This window comes from Equus quagga, chromosome 2 (assembly GCF_021613505.1).
Source record: "Equus quagga isolate Etosha38 chromosome 2, UCLA_HA_Equagga_1.0, whole genome shotgun sequence".
Taxonomy (NCBI): domain Eukaryota; kingdom Metazoa; phylum Chordata; class Mammalia; order Perissodactyla; family Equidae; genus Equus; species Equus quagga.
In genome coordinates this window covers 77,681,752-77,699,974 of record NC_060268.1, presented here as the reverse complement: position 1 = coordinate 77,699,974, position 18,223 = coordinate 77,681,752, and the positions used below count along the sequence as shown (strand labels likewise).

The following is an 18,223-nucleotide window of genomic DNA, read 5'->3' as shown; positions in this document are numbered from 1 at the left end:
TAGATCTAATTTTAGTTGAAGATCTGTGTTAATCCTAGTTTCATTTTCATAATTCGTTTTAATTCAGTGATTTTTTTTTAAACGCTGTTTTAAGCTCTTGATGTTTTTCCTGATTCTAACATATCTGTGTTCAAAACACTCTAAATGGCAAATGCTAATAAGCAGGTCTTACTGTGTAAAACCAGAACTTGACAATGGGAGCATTATAGAATTCACAGATCTTCGTGCCAATGGGAATACTTCTTTGCTTTTTGTGCTCATTCTCTTCATCCCCCTTTCTGGAGCCAGCATCTGCATTTGCATCCTGGAAGACAGAACACAGTGCAGTTGCTAAGGGAGAAATGCAACATACTCCAGCACAGTACTTAACAGACAGGCGCCTTTAAAAATAAAGAATTATAAAAATTTCTCCAATTACTGCGGTTTCTAATTTCATAGTAAGAGAAATCTCAACAATTTTGAAAATGAGCGTAAATTAGTGTTGTTATGATTAAGGTTATCGCTGACCATAGTCTCCTCTTCTTTTTCTTTGCCATCTTCATTTTCCTTGGATGTTTGATATGAGAAGTCATCATACGTGCGAAATTCCAAGAACAAGATGGTGGGGGGAAGAAGAATCCCCATTATAACCTATGTATGATGAGAAAAATAAATTTTTAAGCTATGACAATTCTTGAAAATTTTCCTAGTATAGGTAAAATTTTAAAATTATAACCTTCAACATTACTCAATAACCTAGCAGCTCTGAAACAGGTTTATCTCTGCTCTGATGTTCTGTGGCTTATTTGGTTTGATACATTGGCAAAATTGCAGACAATGAAAAATGTAAGAACATCAACCAAATTATTTTAGATGAACAGCAAGCAGAATCACGTGGAATCTTGACTTAAAAAAGCAAAGATCTTGCATTAAATTTCAAAGTAGGTAAGTCTTTACATTAAAATATAATATAAGTAAAAATAAATAGATAAAATTTAACAATACCTCTAATGAAGTAGATAAAAAATATTTTATACACAAATAACTTAGATGTAAATGTGAATATATGGACCAAGAGTTGGAAGGCAAATGTGACTTGGGTTCAGTCTAGACAACAAAAGGATGCCGTGGCCCGTAGATGGAAAACCTTCTTGTCATTTCTATCAGTGCTGTGCTGTGTGTCTCCAATGCTGAAATCTGTTCTCAGTGTTCAGTGCTGATTTTGGAAATATTCCCTCAGTAATCCATTATTAAGAACAACACAAAATGGCTATTTCTACCACATATTAAAAATTATATTATGCTATAAAACATCAGTAATTAAGACAGTGTGGTACAGGTGCATGAATAGACCAAAAATTGGAATAGAATAGAAGGTCCGGAAATAGATTCAAATACACACAGAAAATTAGTATGTGATAAAAGTACCACCTCAAATTGGAAGAATAAAAATGGACTATTTAGTAAACGGTATTGAGAAATTGGAAGATCATCTAGAAAGCATTTAAGTTGGATCCATATCTCACACCAGGATAAATTCCATCTAGCTTCAAGATTTTATGAAAGAAAAAAATGTAAAACAACTAACAATAATCACATGAGAATTCTTATAAATGGGAGGGTGGGAGAAGGCCTTTCTAAGTATGCCCCCTAATCAAGAAGCAATTGTATTTTGATTTAAAAAAATGACTAATGAAAAAAAGGAGCAATCAAAGGAAAGATCAGTATATTTAGTACTTAGAAAAAGCACAAACTTCTGCACAGCAAAAAATGACATAACTAAAGTAAAATACAACTCATGGGAAGACATATTTGCAGCTCATGTGAGAGGCAAAGGGCTAATCTTTCTGATTCAAAAGGAGCTCCCAGAAATCAAGAAGAAAAACTCCACAACCCAGCAGAAAAATGAGGCAAGGCTATGAACTGAGAGATATTGGTGCTGACAGGACAATGAGCTCACCCTCTCTCATAGTATGATAAATGCAAAGTAACTACACAGAGATGTTGTTGTTTACCATCAGGTTGGAAACATTCAAAAGTTTGCCCACACACTGTGTTGGTGAGACTGTGGGAAAGCATACATTCCCCCACACTGTTGGTAGAAGTGTAAATTGGGATGATCCCCCAGAGGGAGGCTTGTCCAACCTATCAAAATTGTATATGCATATCCCCATGGGGCCACCAGTTCCACCTCTGGACATTTATCTAACAGATACGTGAGACACGATTTGTGTCCAAGAGCATTCACTGTGGCAGTGAGTACACCACCACAAGATGGGAGAGACCTCCATGCCTCAGTGGGCACTGGCTGAATCAACTGTGGCATCCTGCAATAACGGAATACAACCCAGCTGAGAAAGAATGCGGGAAATTTCTATGTAATAATAGGGAAAGAACTCCCAGATTAAGTAAAAAAGCAAGGTACAAAACAGGGAGTATACCAACTCTTGTGAAAAAGAGGACACAATGAGGATATTTATTTGTAGTAGCTTTATACATGGAAGGATACACAAGAGACAAGTACCAGTGGTTGTCATGGGTGGGATCAGGGCAGTTGGGGGACAGGCATGGAAGGGAGACTTATCACATCCTTCCAGATAGTGAAAAATTTTTGAACCATGTGCATATTATATTACCTATTCAAAAAATTAAATTACAAAGAACAATCCAAACAATCCCTGATTTAAAATAATTATATTTTTACATTGCAAATTTAGAAATGCTTTGAAGGAAATTCGATGCTTAAAAATATTTCTACCTTTCGATATACGTAATATTTAAAAGAGGTGTTACTTTAAAAAAGAAGGAAATGATAGCAACTTTCTTGGATCTCTTTTTCTCAATTTTATTCATTAATATTTAAAAAATTGAAGTAATACAGGCATGTGGTTGGAAACTGAATAGCCTAGATAGACTCGTAGTGAAAAGGGAAGGTCTCCTGCCACATCCCTCCGCTTCTCAAATCCTGCTCCTGGAGTAAAAACTCTTGTAAACCTTTTTAACATAAAATAAAACACAGATACGAAAAAAGCACAGCAAACAAAGGCGTAGATTAAGGAATCACAAGGTGGGCATCCTTGCAGTCATATCTGGGTCATCAAATTGGCCAGTGTCAACCACTGGAGAAGCCCCTCCATGTACCTGGTCCCCATCACAAACCTCCCTCCAAAAGGAACCACCATCCCGACTTTTGAGGAACCAATTCCGTGCATTCTTTTACATCTTTATCACCTGAGTGTGCGTCCCTAAACCTGGATGGTCCAGTTTGGGTGCCGCAGGCTACATGTGCTCCTGAGAACTTGAAATGTGGCTAGTCCAAGTTAGGATGTGCTGTCAGTGCAGAATACCCACTGGATTTTGAAGACTTAGTACAACGAAAGAACAGAGACTGTCTCCTTAGTGATTTACTATTGATAACATGTTGAAAGGATGATATTTTGTATTTACCGGCTTAAACATATTAAAATTAATTTCAACTGTTTCTTCTTGACATTTTACAATGTACTTTTAGAAAAACTTTTTATAACAAAAAATTTTTACTTTTTGTTACTAGAAAATTTAAAATGACATATGTGGCTTGCAATTTTTTTTCTTGTGGACAGCACTGCTACAGACGCTACAGCTTAATCTTGCCCTTTACAATTCTGGTATGCTTTTAAATGTTTTTTAATATACATATTTCCTGTTGGTTTATCTGTTGAAGAGCTAGAGGATTTGGACCTGTGGAGTTGGTCACAGAGTGGATTTTGGGGATTGCAAGACTCGTGTGCCATTCTAGATGCTTCCCCGTCCTCGTTATTTCCTGCCAGTTGGCAGTTGCATGCAGAGGCCTGACCAGACCCAGGTTTGAGCTCTTTGGCGAGACTGTAGATGGTGTGTTCTCTCATCAGGAAGCAGATTGTCCCTCTTTTGATGTTAGCAGCCACTGATGCGCCATGCCAGATTCATTAACTTGCTGGGTGTTGAAAATTGGTGATGTTCTAATTCTATCATTTGTTTTCCATTTCTTAGTTAGAGTAATTTTACAAAGAGGCCTTCCCCCCATCTACTCATAGTACAGTTCATAGAGGAAGTGCAGGATAAATGCTTGATTCTTTCCCCTTATTTACCTGTTTTCAAGATAATGAATTGCTGTCCTATCATCTACTTAAGGCGACTGATTATTTTTTTTAATATTTAGTTATGAACTCACGGATTTAAACATGTTTGATATGCTTCAATCCATTGCTATTAGCAATATTATTGAAAGTCAAATTGTCCCATTTGGGGCAGTAGAAGCCTCTTCAAGTTGGTTCCTGGGTCCCCCTGATCTGAACCTACTGCTTTGACAGCTTGTTTGCCATGTGGTATGTCAAGATGTTCCAGGCTCATCTTGTATATTTCCTGCTCCAGACCTGCACTCAACCATTTCTCTGAGAAGTTCTGGTATCAGTTAGTGGGAAATGGTATTTCAAGACCACAATCTGGGCACTATTGTTCATTGCTTTTAGGTAGGTCATTGTTTCTAGGCTTTTCATTAGTAGAGCTGGAATGAGTTCATATTGATGCTTCCAATTAAGCCCTATTGTCTTACTTACCCTCTTCTAGATTACACCTGTATTTCCTTTTGTTCCACATTGAGTCCTAGTTGTTAAGGACAGGCGGGATGATAGAACAAAATAGCCATCATTACTCTGTTGCTTTAACTTTATAGCTTCAGAATAACAATGGTAATACTACTACTATCAATTATGATTATGGAAAACAGTTACAATTTTCTTTTGCATATGTGCTCCCCATTCTTCCCTCATTTTTTGAATGGTTGCATTATATGTACATTATCAGAACGTATAGCCATTACATACTCAGCACTGCAAGTAAATATATATCTGTCGCTCGCTATTGGTCCTTATGCTGATGCCTCTCTGGTTATTTTGCTTCTTGGGAAGCTCATTGTCTAATGGATTCTTCAGAAAGGGTGCATAGGAACAATATTCCTTTGGGTTCTTGTTACCAACAGGTAACAGTTTGTGTGTACCCTTTGTATTTGACAGTTGCTTTTCATAGATATAAAATCCTTGCCTCACATTTTCTTTCTGGGACTATCTTTATACGATACACAGCATGTTTTTTTCCTGATATAAATGATCGTTGTTGAAAATCTGATGATAATCTAATTTTCTTTTCCTTATGAATTCCTTGTTCTTTTTTGACTGGGTGCCCAAAGAGTTTTTCTTTTTCATTAAAATTTAATAATTTTATTAAAACGTTGGTTGTTCTAGGTTGATACACTCAGGTTCACAATGTGTTTTTTAAATATATAGTTTCATGTCATTTGTCTTTAAGGGAAACTTTTGAATTATAGTTTGAGACAGTCACTTCTATTTCTGGTTTTAGCTCTTATTGATACTTTCGTATCTTATATTGCTATTTCTTTGTTAATTTAAGTACTATTGACATTCTATTATTTTAAATGAGACTTTATTTCATCCTACCCCCTCTCACTCCCATTTTTAATAGCCACATCAGTATTTTCAGTTCCTACGAAGTTACCTTTGTAACTTTACATGATAGACTGAAATCTTTCTCTCTTTTTCCAGCACATTTTGATAGTCTTGATTCCCATTTTATAGTGTGGGGATATCACCACTTTCCCTTCTCCCTCCACCACCAACTTTCCTCAGCTGTACCTTTGTTTTTATATATATTTTTTTAAGATTGGCACCTGAGCTAACATCTGTTGCCAATCTTCTTTTTTAAAATTTTTTTTCTTCTTCTCCCCAACGCCCCCCAGTACATAGTTGTATAGTCTAGTTATGGGTCCTTCTGGTTGTGCTCCGTGGGACGTCACCTCAGCACGGCCTGATGAGCGGTGCCATGTCTGTGCCTAGGATCCGAACTGGCAAAACCCTGGACAGCCGAAGCAGAGCACGTGAACTTAACCACTCGGCCCGCGGAACAGCCCCGCTTTTCTATTTTCACAATTGATAACGTTTGGATTCTGTTTAGGAACCATATTTAAATCTTCAATGCTTTGTCTATGGGACTATTCTAAAAGCTGAAAACCAATATAAAGCATTTCTATTTTTATCATTGTATAAATACTGTTTGTTGAACTGCGTCAAGGCATGCTATGATTACAGTTTTAATGTAGAATTCTGGTGCCGCTAAAGGGACATGTTTGTAGCATTAAAGGTCAAATGTTTTTTTTTACGCTCTACCAGTTGCTAAAATCTTTCCAATTTTTAATTTGAATCATAACTGACCCTTAACTTTTCTGTGCAGTTTTATGTTTTTCCTGAAATTTGGTTCTGCTTATATTTTCTCATTAAGGACTTTCTTGTTAAGGATTATAAACTATTTTTGTTTCTGTAACCTATATCTCTGATACTTTTTGCTTCTTAGTCACTCTGTCTGTTTATTGGAATCCTTTCTGTTCTTCATGAGGACTTTCTTCTTGGATCTCACTTACTCCTTATACTCAGTCTGACTGCCTTCGCATCCTGTTGCACAGCTTCCATATGGGGGTTTTAAAATGTGGGGCTTGTTTCTCGCATTCCACATCTCCTTTTTTTCTTGTAAATTTTACCCTTCTTTTGGTGGAATAGCTGCTGAAGTAGTTTTTCTGAATAGGTATATAGAAAGTATATAATTTGAATCTTTACCTATGTTAAATAGATATTTTATCCTCATGCTTAAAATAGCAGGACTGGGTAAAAATATTCCAGGTTCCAAATGTTTTCCCCTCAGAACTGTAAAGGCCTTGTTCCAGTGCCTTCTGGGTTACAGGATTATTGATGAAAAGTCTGATGCCAATCTGCTTATCCCTTTATAGGTAAACTGTTTTATTTTCCTTAAAACCTTTAGGACCTTCTCATTATTCTTGGTATTCTGAAAAGTATTTATTGATTTATATCCATGGTTATATATAACATCAGCTAAGTGCATTATATAGAGTTGGACAGTTAGGCGTAACATTCATATTTTAAAGAAATGAAGTTCTTCCTATTTTCTAGAACCATGCTACACAATGAAACATCGATTGTCTTTTCTTTATCCCCATAGCAATACCATGAGATAGAAGTAATATTGCCACTATGGAGCTGGGTTATCTAAGATTAGAATCTCTTCTTAAGATAACCTATTAGTTCACAGAAGTAAATAGCAGATTTAGCATTTGATTGCAATACAATTTTCTCCTCACTACAGCTTTTTCAAACCCTTTTATAATTTCATATTCTCTCATAAACCCCTTGTAATGAAAACATTGCCAAATAAAATAGTATCACACAGTTTGAGAGTTGCGAGGGGAATAGAGTTCAGGTGCCTGTTTAATGGTGGGCAGATGGCCTGTCCAGGGGTGCGTGGTTAGTTAGGGTAGGCTCCCAGCTTAAGCCAGGCACGCTGATTCGGTTGGGCTCTGGCATTAGACCGCCTGTGTTCAGGTCCTGGACCCACGCCTTACCAGCTCAGATCCTAGCAAGTCACTTAATCTTGAAGCTTCAGATTCTCCATCTGTAAGGCAAGGATTGTCATGGCATCTCCCTCATGGGGTTGTTCAGGGGAATAAATGAAATAATCCACAGGAAATGCTTAGCTCAGCCAGGCAGAGGGTAAGCTCTCATAGATGTCACTTGTCATTATATTGTCCTTACCGGTCTGACGGTCATGGCATGCGTACCTTTAGGCCAGGATTTTTCCTCATGCGCAGCCGTCCCATCCACATGTCGGTCAGCAGCATCTGGCTGCAGGTGTGAGCAATGAAGTCCCGGTGTTTGGCTGCAACAGCCAGCTTGAGGCAGGTTGAGTTGCTCCAGTTTTTTAGCTCATAGGTGAGCAGTTTCATGGCGATCTGCTCGTCGTGCTTATAGGATTGGTCCAACAGCTCCACAGCCAGCTGGCCAAAGTCTCTGGAAGGAAAGAAATGGAGTCGGGGTTGAAGCCGCGGTGGCCACATGCCCTTTGTTAGAGAGATGCGTCCACAGGGACATCTGGAGCCACGGAACATGAAATCCTCAATTTCCCATCCTCTGCAAGCAGGAAGCTGATGGGGTACGTCCCCAGCAGGGGACAGCTGGGGCCAGGGCTCCATGCTCAGTTATGTTGGGGGCTGACTGCTCTTGCTGCAAATGGATCTTTAGGTTAACCCCAAATCTGCCCCTTAGTCCCCATGGACACAATTTCAAGTGTTCACAGAACAGGAATGCAGACAGAAAGGACAGCAAAGGAGTTTAAAACAGCCCCTGTGGGATTGGAAGTCAGAATAGTGGCTACCATTTGTGGAGGGAGCAGGTAGACATTGAGAAGGGACACCAGGAGGGCTCTCTGGTGCAAGTAAGGTCCTGTTTCTTGATCTGGGTGTCAGTCATACCAGTGTGTTCCATTTGTGAATAATCATCAAGCCATACGTTTAGGATATGTGCCTTCCTCTCTATGTGAGTAATATCTCAATAACACATTGATTACAAGAGAATTCAACACTCTCTTTGCTATGGTAGAGACAAAGTCCAGTTGTCATGGGGGCCTAAGAGCTGGGGGCAGGGGAGGGGGAAGTAATGGGAGCCAGGGGTGGGGGATGGAAAAGGTGACACAAGCTGGATTGTGAACATAAAATTTATTCCCTTTTCCACATGACCCTGATTCAAATATTTAATGATAGTTATAAATATTCCCAGTTCCTTCAATGTCTTTTCATGGAATGTGGTTAAGATAGAGTCTCATGGTGATCACCTGTCTCTGTTTTTGTTTCTCCATTTTACAGAATATTTTATTCCAGTTACGAGCTGGTGGAATTATGTAGGGGGGAATGCCTCCTCTGTTCTCTGAGAGTCATGCATTCTGCAGTACCTTCTGGTCTCAGATTCTGCTGCAGGGGGACACGTGACCTTGGGAGTCCTCCAGGAAGCAGAGGGATTGTGTTTACCAAGCCACTGAAGCAGGAGAACACCTCCCCATGTATAGACAGCCTTGAATACATGATGCTTAGAAATCAGCGAGTGATTTTAGAAATCGAGTCCAAAATAAAAGCAGTGTGCCTCAGAAAACAAAGATGCTAGGTGTTGGCAGGGTTGCCTATATGTGACTCAAATTCATGTGTCTGTAAAGTTGTACTAGGACTTCTGGTTTCTGGTTCTGCACATAAGGGGTTTGGAAGTTGCCACTCCATCCTAATAACAAGTAAAATGTTGAACAAACTAAAAATCAACAACTCTCCTAGATTCAACAGAGAATTGTGGTCACAGGGCAAACTAATACCCCCTAAATTGAGGAGACAGACATGCGAATACAGAGAATCACAACTTACTGGAGCAGAAACCCACAAGCACAACCCTTTTCCAGAACCAGTGCTGGGGTAGGAAAATCTGAACTGTAATTGACAAATTGCTGGGGGCCTGGTGAGGACAAGTCTGAGAGTTAATAACTCCAGGGAGGCCCAGTCTTAGGGGAGTGCGCACACACTTTTATGAGTTTTACCTCCAGGAGCTCCACCAAGTTCTCTCAGAGAAGATGGGAGAAAAGCCCCCTCATGCTGCTGGCAGGGCGAGGGGAAAGGAACCATTTTGAAATACATCAGAGTGCTCTGTTCTTAACAAGGTCTGCCCTCAGGAGAAACTCATCAACCAGAGCCTAACTTACTGGGGTCTTAATGGAGCCCAACAGTACTGGAGGAAGGGAAAAACCCAACTCCAGACCCCTGTAGCCCTCCTGTCCCACCTAAGGAGGAGAACAACAGAGGTACTTGTGAAGGTCAAGTTCAAGGGCACAAGTTCACTCAAGTTGTACTCCTCTGAGTATGTGTTTTCTTATGGAAATCTGTTTCATTGTCTTTGCATTAAAATTTTGTTTTAATAGTTCACACGAGAAGGCAGTAAACAAAAACAGTGACCATCCAGAAACACCTCAGAGAGAAGGAAAAATGTTGGTATAATGGACAAAGTGATTGATGAAGAAACTTTAAACATAATTGTACTTAACCAAGAAATCCATTTGCCACTCCTCACCCTAAAGGGACAAGTGCTCAGGACAATAGTCTCTCCCGGCTCTGAGCTTCCCTTGACACTAACTTTGAATTGTTGTCCAGATCCTGGGAGATGTCGTCCACCAGCTCGCTCTCGGAGGACTCGTGGGCCATGGACTTGTAGAGCTTACAGGCCACCAGGGCCTTGGCCATGCTCTCCTCGCCTCGCTGCCACAGGAAGACGGCCATTTTTTGGCGTTTCATCAGAACAGCCCACACCATCAGCTCATGGAAGGGGTACTGGAAACGGCTCACAGTAGGATCGTCCACATCGATGTCGATCTCTTCCTCCTTTTTCTTCTTTTTCTTTTTCTTCCCTTTTGCTGGAGGCTCATCATCCTGACAGGAGACAAGCATATTTGTCACGGTTCTGCCGTGAATGTGCAGCAAAGTGTTTCAGGACTACTGGAAAAAGGAAAACCTTTCTGTCAGAGGTAATACAGAGTTTCCTTGAGTACATCTGTTTCCACCCAGAATATTAATTCTTTTGAAAAGATGCACATATTTATTATGATAAGTAGACCAACTAAAACAAAGTGAACTGAAAAGGCACACTACTGTTTGAAGACCTTATACCCCTGGGTTAGCAATTTTTTTCAGAAGCCTTTAAAGATGGAGGAGATGCTGCAAAACTGAAAAAAAGGACAGACAAATACAAATAGCACCATGGGAGAGAAAAAGCCCACAGTTTATTTGCTGCAGGAAGTCTCCCAATATCAACGCTCATTTGCCAGACACAGCTGAACCAAAGATTAATAAGAAAAATGTAAGAGGGGATAGAGAAAAATGTCTTAGATTTCCCAGCCGATGGTTTAAGGAACAAACGTTCCCTTTTGAATGAGCTTTGTCCTTTGATGCATGTGGTACAAGCGAAGGCCAACCTTTCCCGTCTCCGACAGCGATTATGAGGCTGAGAGGTTTGAGGGTGAAACGTGGGAGCATCATGGAAACGTGTGGGGCTTAGAGTATTCCAGGTTGAGACTTCAGTGCTCAATGGAATGATAGAAATGGATATTGGTTCTTTTGCAAACAGCTTTCCCACCAATTATCTACTTTTATTTTTACAACAACTCTGAGAAGTTGTGAATTTCTTCCATTCCCTCAGATGAGAAAGTTGTGGCCCAAAGTCTGAATAATTTGCCCACATCCACACAGCTGGAATGACTGGGGCCTGGGGGATCCTGGCTCTCCAATTTCTATCACATGTTATTCATGACTGACTCAATTTTTGCAACCTCATAATGAGTTGTTATAACATTTTTATTGAAACTATTTTATCTTGCCTCAAATTTAATTTAATTTTTTTTTTTTTTTTGGTGAGGAAGATTGGCCCCGAGCTAACATCTGTTGCCAATTTTCCTCTTCTTGCTTGAGGAAGATTGTCCCTGGGCTAACATCTGTGCCAATCTTCCTCTGTTTTCTATATGAGATGCTGCCACAGCATGGCTTGATGAGCGGTATGTAGGTCCACACCCAGGATCTGAACCTGCGAACCCTGGGCCACCAAAGCAGAGTATGAGAATTTAACCACGATGCCACTGGGCTGTCTTCTTAACTGTTTTTGTTTTAATTTTGTAATTTGTCATAGTAAAACTACAGTTACAGTAATTTAGGGAAGGTTGTTCTACATAAATTAAAAATTGACATTATAGAAATTTAAAAATAAACATAGCTTTATTTTCAATAATATATCAAATCAGGGGCCAGCCTGGTGGTGCAGCAGTTAAGTTCGCACATTCTGCTCCGGCGGCCTGAGGTTCGCCCGTTCGGATCCTGGGTGCGGACCTACGCACTGCTTGTCAAGCCATGCTGTGGTAGGCGTCCGACATATAAAGTAGAGGAAGATGGGCATGGATGTTAGCTCAGGGCCAGTTTTCCTCAGCAAAAAGAGGAGGATTGGCAGCAGATGTTAGCTCAGGGCTAATCTTCCTCAAAAAAAAAAAAAAAGAATATATCAAATCAAATCAAAATCCGCTAATGGCTAGTGAAAATTTTTATTGAAATGTTAATTGTATGAAACTTCTCTTAAAATACTTTTAAGATTGCTAGAGAGAGAATAAAACAAACAAGGGGTTAATTTCCCTAAAATGCAAAGAACTGCCACAAATCAATAAGAAAAAGAGAAACAACCCAATAAAGCATCAAAAGATGTGAAATGAAAGTGTAAAGAGAAATTGACCCATCTATAATCATAGTAAGAGTCTCTGAGCACACCTCACTTAGAAACAAACTTGAAAAAATTAGTAAATAGAGAAGCAAATTGAATAACATAAACACCAAGTTTGTTCTGACAGATAAATGTGAGAATTGTACCCAACAGCTGAGAGCATGCATGAGAATACATGAGAATACACAAAAACACATGGATCATTAATCAAAGCCCACCAGGCGTTAAACCCCAATTCCTTTGAGATGTTTTATCTCAACAAAATTCTAGATATTAGAAATCACGTAGTCTAGGAATCATGTAGTCATGGAATAAAACTGTAAGTCAGTAGGATTACAACAACAACAACAATCTATATCTGGAAAATTTAAAATATACTTATAGATAACTCTTGGATTAAAGAGGAAATTATAAACTATTTACAAATGAATGGCAATGAAGGTTCTACTTACCCAACCCTGTGGGATATCATGAAAACAATGCCCAGAGAAAAAGATATACCTTTCATGCATTTATTGGAATACAGGGAAGACTGAAAATGAGCACACTTCACTTTCAAATGAGTCAATAAAAATAATCCAGTAACTCTATAGAAAGTATATGGAAGGAATGAATAAGACAGATAATTAAGCAAAATAAGTCAGATGGAGAAAGACAAATGCTGTATGATTTCATTCATATGTGGAAGTTAAAACAAACAAACAAACAAACACATAGATACAACAGAGAACAGATTGGTGGTTACCAGAGGAAAAGGGGGCGGGCGGGAGGGTGAAAGGGGTAAAGGGCACATGTGTGCAGTGACAGATGGTAACTAGACTTTTGGTGGTGAACACAACGTAGTCTATACAGAATTCAAAATATAATGATATACACCTGAAATTTATATAATGTTATAAACTGATTTTACCTCAAAAAACAAACAAAAAATCCAGGAGCAAGGAAGGAGAATAAAAGGGTTTTCTACTAAAAATAAATAAATAAAACAGATATTAATAAAATAGAAAACAGAAAAAAGAAAAGTTGCTTGATAAAGCAAAAATACCAAATATGTAGGCAAGTTTGGTTAAGAAAAAAAAGAAAGAAGATACAAATTTTTAAAAAATTGGAAGAAAAGGCACACAACTAAGATATTGTGAAGATTGAAAAAAATAGACTGCTATAGAAAGATTTATAACAATCAACTTGAAAGTCTAGATGAAATAAACTATTTTCTAGGAAAATATAAATGACCAAAGTTGAATAGAGAAAATGGAAAGCTTGAGTGGACTCATAAACGTTATTATAAAGGTAGTGAAAGATACACCTCTAAAAAAGAGCAGTGGGACCTGGTTATTTTGCAGGAGAACCTTCACTCAATAGATAAGCCCTATATGACATAAAGAATTGAGAGAATAGGAAAGTATGGAAAGCTCCACATCATAACCCTTACAGGACCACAACTCCATCAACTCTGATGCGACAATGCTAAAGGTCAGTCTTAATTGTGAACACAGAATCAAACCTTCTACCTTGAATCCATACAGAAATTGGGATGATATTTAACTCATCAATGTATTTAAGAAGAATTTTTACAATAGTCAATCTCAATGTTATGTGTTATGGTATTTCTTTCATTCATTTGTATATTTTTATGTCTAGTGCTTTGTTCTTAGGGTTCCTTGTTAAGGTAATTTCTAGGGACTTTTGTCCTATGGTAAGGGAACTACAGTTGATTTTCATGGGTTTTCTAGATACGAAATATTTTTTGTGGATAATCGTTTTCTCCCCTTTTTAGGTATTTTTTTTAATGTTTATTTTTTCATGTGGTACAATTTCCAGAACAGTTTTAAAAGCTAATGGGGATAATTATGATGCCGATGATAATGGGTGTGCTTGTCTTCTTCTTGATTTTAATAGAAATGACTCCAGTGTGCCACTGCTCCGTAACAGGTTTCCTCTTATTACAAGGTATACGTGTATTTTAATCACATCAGAGAGTATGTTGATTTTATAATTTATTTTATTTTATTTCTTTCTAGTAACCTAACTTTTGAAAAAAGTTAAAGAATTACATTTTTTCAATTCCTCTTTAGTATCTATTGAAAAATGATCACATCATACTGTTTTCCTTCTTTGACTTATTGATATGACACGCTATATTACAGACTTACTACATTACATTAGATTTGCATTCTCAGAGACTTTAATTACTTGTTTAGGACTTTAAAAATATTCCATTGAATTTCTTTTGGTGTTATTTATGATTTTTGCGTATGTAAGTGGCATTATTCTCTAGTTTTTTTGTTTAATCTTTGTCTGCTTTTGAAACCATGGTTTTGCTAACTCCATAAAATGAATTGGGTAGCTTTTACCTCTTTTTAAAAAAATGCCTATGATCCTTTTATATAATTTAACTAAATCATCTAAGTAATTTGATGTGTAGTGTAGTGGATTTATTCATGAAAAACAAACTCCTTCAATTTTATGTTAAACAAACATAAAATGAAGAGGGCTACATAGATTTGGCCAAGATGTCACAGGTCTATTGAAAACAAATCCTACTTACTTCCATCCCCAGAAGTTTAAGGGCTTTAGGCTGCGTAATGAAAGGAGAGAAAAAAATCAAATTACTCAGATAACTAATGTTAGTAGCACAGTAGTAGTATTGTTAGCAGGAGACATAACAGTAGATTAAAAAGTACTTCTTATTAACACTTATGGACAATATTCCAGGAAAAGAAATGCTTGAATATGGAAACTCTGCATCTGTCAGCTGAAGTCAGTTGAGGAGAAAGACATGCAGACACATGACCCTCAATCCAGGAGGAACCAAAGAAGGTCCCTAACAGAAATGCAGACACAGAGCTGCAGGGCTTCTAAGTCCAGGGAGAGAGAAGGGCTTCATGGAAGATCTGACATTTGAGTTGGACTTGTGATAAGCATGGAATTTTGATCAGAGGAAGACATGGCTGGCACAGCACTACAATTTGATTTTGGTGTAGGTACGTGGTCTCCCACGACAGGGTGGGGACACTGGTGGAAAGCCTCAGATGCCATGATAATGAGCTGGCGGTGATTCTTCAGGAAGTGGGGCACGCTGGGAGTTTTTAAGCAGGAAGTGCACTGTCATGTCCCTTGCTTTAGAAGATGAGGGTCGTTACGGTGGTAGGTAGGGTGGATTGGAGAGGGCAGAGACAAATGAGGCCAGGAGGAGGGCTTTTGTAGACAAAGGACAGAAGGCAGATGCAATGGATGGGCTGAGTGCCCAGTTTGCTAAGGGGTGAAGGAGAGTGGCTCCGGGTGAAGGCTGGGCTTCTGCAGGGACGGTGAGGCCTCACACCTGAGTCGCTGCAGGAGGAAGGCTAGGTGTGCTTGGGGATGGGGTGAAGAGCCTGGCTTTGGATAGCCTGAGTTATTGGAAAGCACAGCAGGAACCACATATGATTCCAGAAAGCACGGAACACCACACGTTCACTTAGTTCTACCCTCTTGGGTCCAAACAAGTTGTTGTAAAGGGTCCGAAAGCTCTTCCGAGTATAGTTGCAGCGGTAGGCGCCTCCCATGAGGTACTCCAGCACGAGCCCTATGTCTATGAGGCTGATGTGGTAGTCGGGAGGAAGGTTGCCCTGTAAGAAGAGAAGCTGTCTCAGACCCGGTGGGAATGCCTTGGCAGTGCGGACTTCATCACACCTCAGGCATAGCGGTCATTCCTGGACACAACTTGGGCGTTAGTGTAAGGGACAGGCATTAAACAGTATTCAGTCTATTACCATGTGATTGCAGGAGATGATGGGTTAAGCTATGCTTCAGAAAATGGGTTAAAGTTTCCCAATGAGAAGGGTTAGAAACCCCTGAGGCTGTGGGTACAGGACTACGCTTGTTCGTGGGCTCGTACAGAATGGCTTGTAGTAGGCATGTATCAACATAAAACTGGGGTGAGACTGCCTTTGTAAGAGCAGGTCACAGGTCAGTTTTGATGAGAAGGTGCTGTGATAGCTGCTGGCAGGGGAGAAGCCGCCTCCAGGGGGCTGGAATCCAGATTTCTTGTGGAAGGAGGAAGCGACCGGTGAAACCGGCAGGAGGAATGCACAGGAGGCAGTGGGAGAACAGAATATCTCTGGGGCTGGGACTTTTCCAGTGGAACTTCTGCATGATGCCCTGTGACTTTCTGGGGGACCCCTCAGATTTCAGGAAGAACACAAACACCACAAACTATGTGGTGTGGCTGGGAGGCACCGAAGGGGCAGAGTTTTGCAAGAAAATGGAAGAGGGTATGTTGAGACAAAGTCAGCGTGTAGGCAGAGAGGAAAAGTGCTACTAGAGGCTATCCGTGCATTTGTAAGCCAGTCATTCACGTCCCTGGCAGCTAACTTATCCAGAAGGCAGCACTCACCGGTTGATTATGAGGATTCTTTGCTGTGTGCTATGTATTTCTCGGTTCATTTTACATGGCTGAAATGATGGTGGTAACCTGGGGTCCACGGCGTGGAGATTACAAATTCCAGATGTCTTCCCTTTACAATAGGGCTGGCTACATTTACTAAATCCTTCACCCAGGCATAAAGTGTGTGTTCAGCCCCTATTGTGATCCTTGACCCTGTAGGGGATTCCATGCGCCGAGACAAGGGGACACAGCCCTGCTCTGAGAGAGCTTGCTGTTTCCCGGGAAAGGGGCAAAGCTACAAACAGCCTTGATGCAGCAGCATGTTTGGCCCCCAGCTCTACGTGGATGGGCAGATGGGAGGGTGAGAAAGGGCTTCCTAGAGAACACGACACCCAAGGTAGCTGGGAGCAGGTGGAGAAGGGTCTGTGGGCACCAGGAGGAAGTGCACTGCGGACGTGGCCCTGGGACAGAACATGCGCTCTGCTCCTCTGCAATGTGGGTCTGCATGGTTAGTGTGCCCTGTGCTGGAGACATGATGGGAAAGAGGAGGAGACCTCGACAGGGCCAGGGCCATTACAGAGCAAGTGTCTTGGGAGGAGCTTGACCTTCACGAGGCCTTGGAGGATTTTGAGTCAGGGAGTCTTGTGACTGTGGCCGGACCGTGGGAGGGAGCGGGACTGGAGGATTATGGAAGCCATTTAGTGAGAGTGGTTGGGTCTGAACTTGGGTAGCTGTAGCTTTTGAATGTTCGCACTTCCTAATCCAAGAAATCTGGGAAATCAGATTCCTTGTGTAGAAAGAAAGGGCACTGATCCCTTTTGGTTCCCAGATCCACTGATTCTGTTCTGATCCACTGGATGTCCCCGGAAGCCAAATTCTCATATTATTAGAATGATCTATGTGTGTGAAATATGACCAGACTATCTAGGACTCTGACTAAAAACCCTGTTCTCTCATTTGAGTTATTTTCTCTCGCTCAGAATGTGAATGCACGCTCCACACTTTGCATGCCAGGAACTGCATTCTGGGGAAATGAATCACTCTGACTTAATCCTCTAGCCTGTGGCGACCCAACTCAAGAAATGCCAGGACAGAACAGCAAGCTAATGAGACCCCGCAAGAGCACAGGCTGTGAGAAGTCAGTGCAGTGGAAAGTGGGGAAACATCTGTCCCCCACTAATGAGGGAAGAGCGAGGGCCAAGAACAACTGCTTCTATCCACAGAACACAGAGAATGACATGAGGCATGTCCTGCTGCTACTTCTGGAAGGAGGCACAGTGAAGGAGCGAGGCAGGTCTTAAAGTAGACAGGGAACAGAAGGCTGCACTGACAGATGGCAGCTCCGGTCAGCTAAGGCGAGCCCTCCCTGGCGGCTGCCCCGCCTCGGTAATGGGGCCAACCCATAATCAACAGTCGGTCAGCACCAGTCTATCATGTGTGGGGATGAACACTACACTTAAAGAAGTTTTTCTCTTTAGTTTTAAGTAAACTCTTTTTATGGAGAGAGGAATTCATTATTTCCTGTGCCTCCAATAATGAGACAACACATTCTGGAAATTTAAAAATAGCTTTAGAAAATGTCTTACCAATAGGTCAGGATTATAAAACAGCAGACTGACCTTTTTCACATCTCTCACCAGCAAATGAAGTGTGTTTGGTGGACCCAGCCTCTGAAAGGGAAGCATTCAGCCATATTAAATATGTTTTTCTCTTC

The 18,223-nt window shown here is 40.3% G+C and overlaps 1 protein-coding gene across 1 annotated transcript in view; it reads right to left on the bottom strand.

Annotated features, from left to right (window-relative positions):
* The window catches only part of TRPM1 (transient receptor potential cation channel subfamily M member 1), a 113,152-nt gene that overhangs the window by 32,627 nt on the left and 62,302 nt on the right, over positions 1–18,223 (bottom strand). Inside the window, exons 14-19 of the mRNA XM_046652768.1 lie at positions 18,129–18,179; positions 15,611–15,751; positions 10,023–10,315; positions 7,640–7,868; positions 508–630; positions 173–304 (exon numbers count right to left, since the gene is read on the bottom strand). Coding sequence (XP_046508724.1) covers positions 173–304; positions 508–630; positions 7,640–7,868; positions 10,023–10,315; positions 15,611–15,751; positions 18,129–18,179 — 969 coding nt within the window. The remainder of the gene's footprint in view (positions 1–172; positions 305–507; positions 631–7,639; positions 7,869–10,022; positions 10,316–15,610; positions 15,752–18,128; positions 18,180–18,223) is intronic.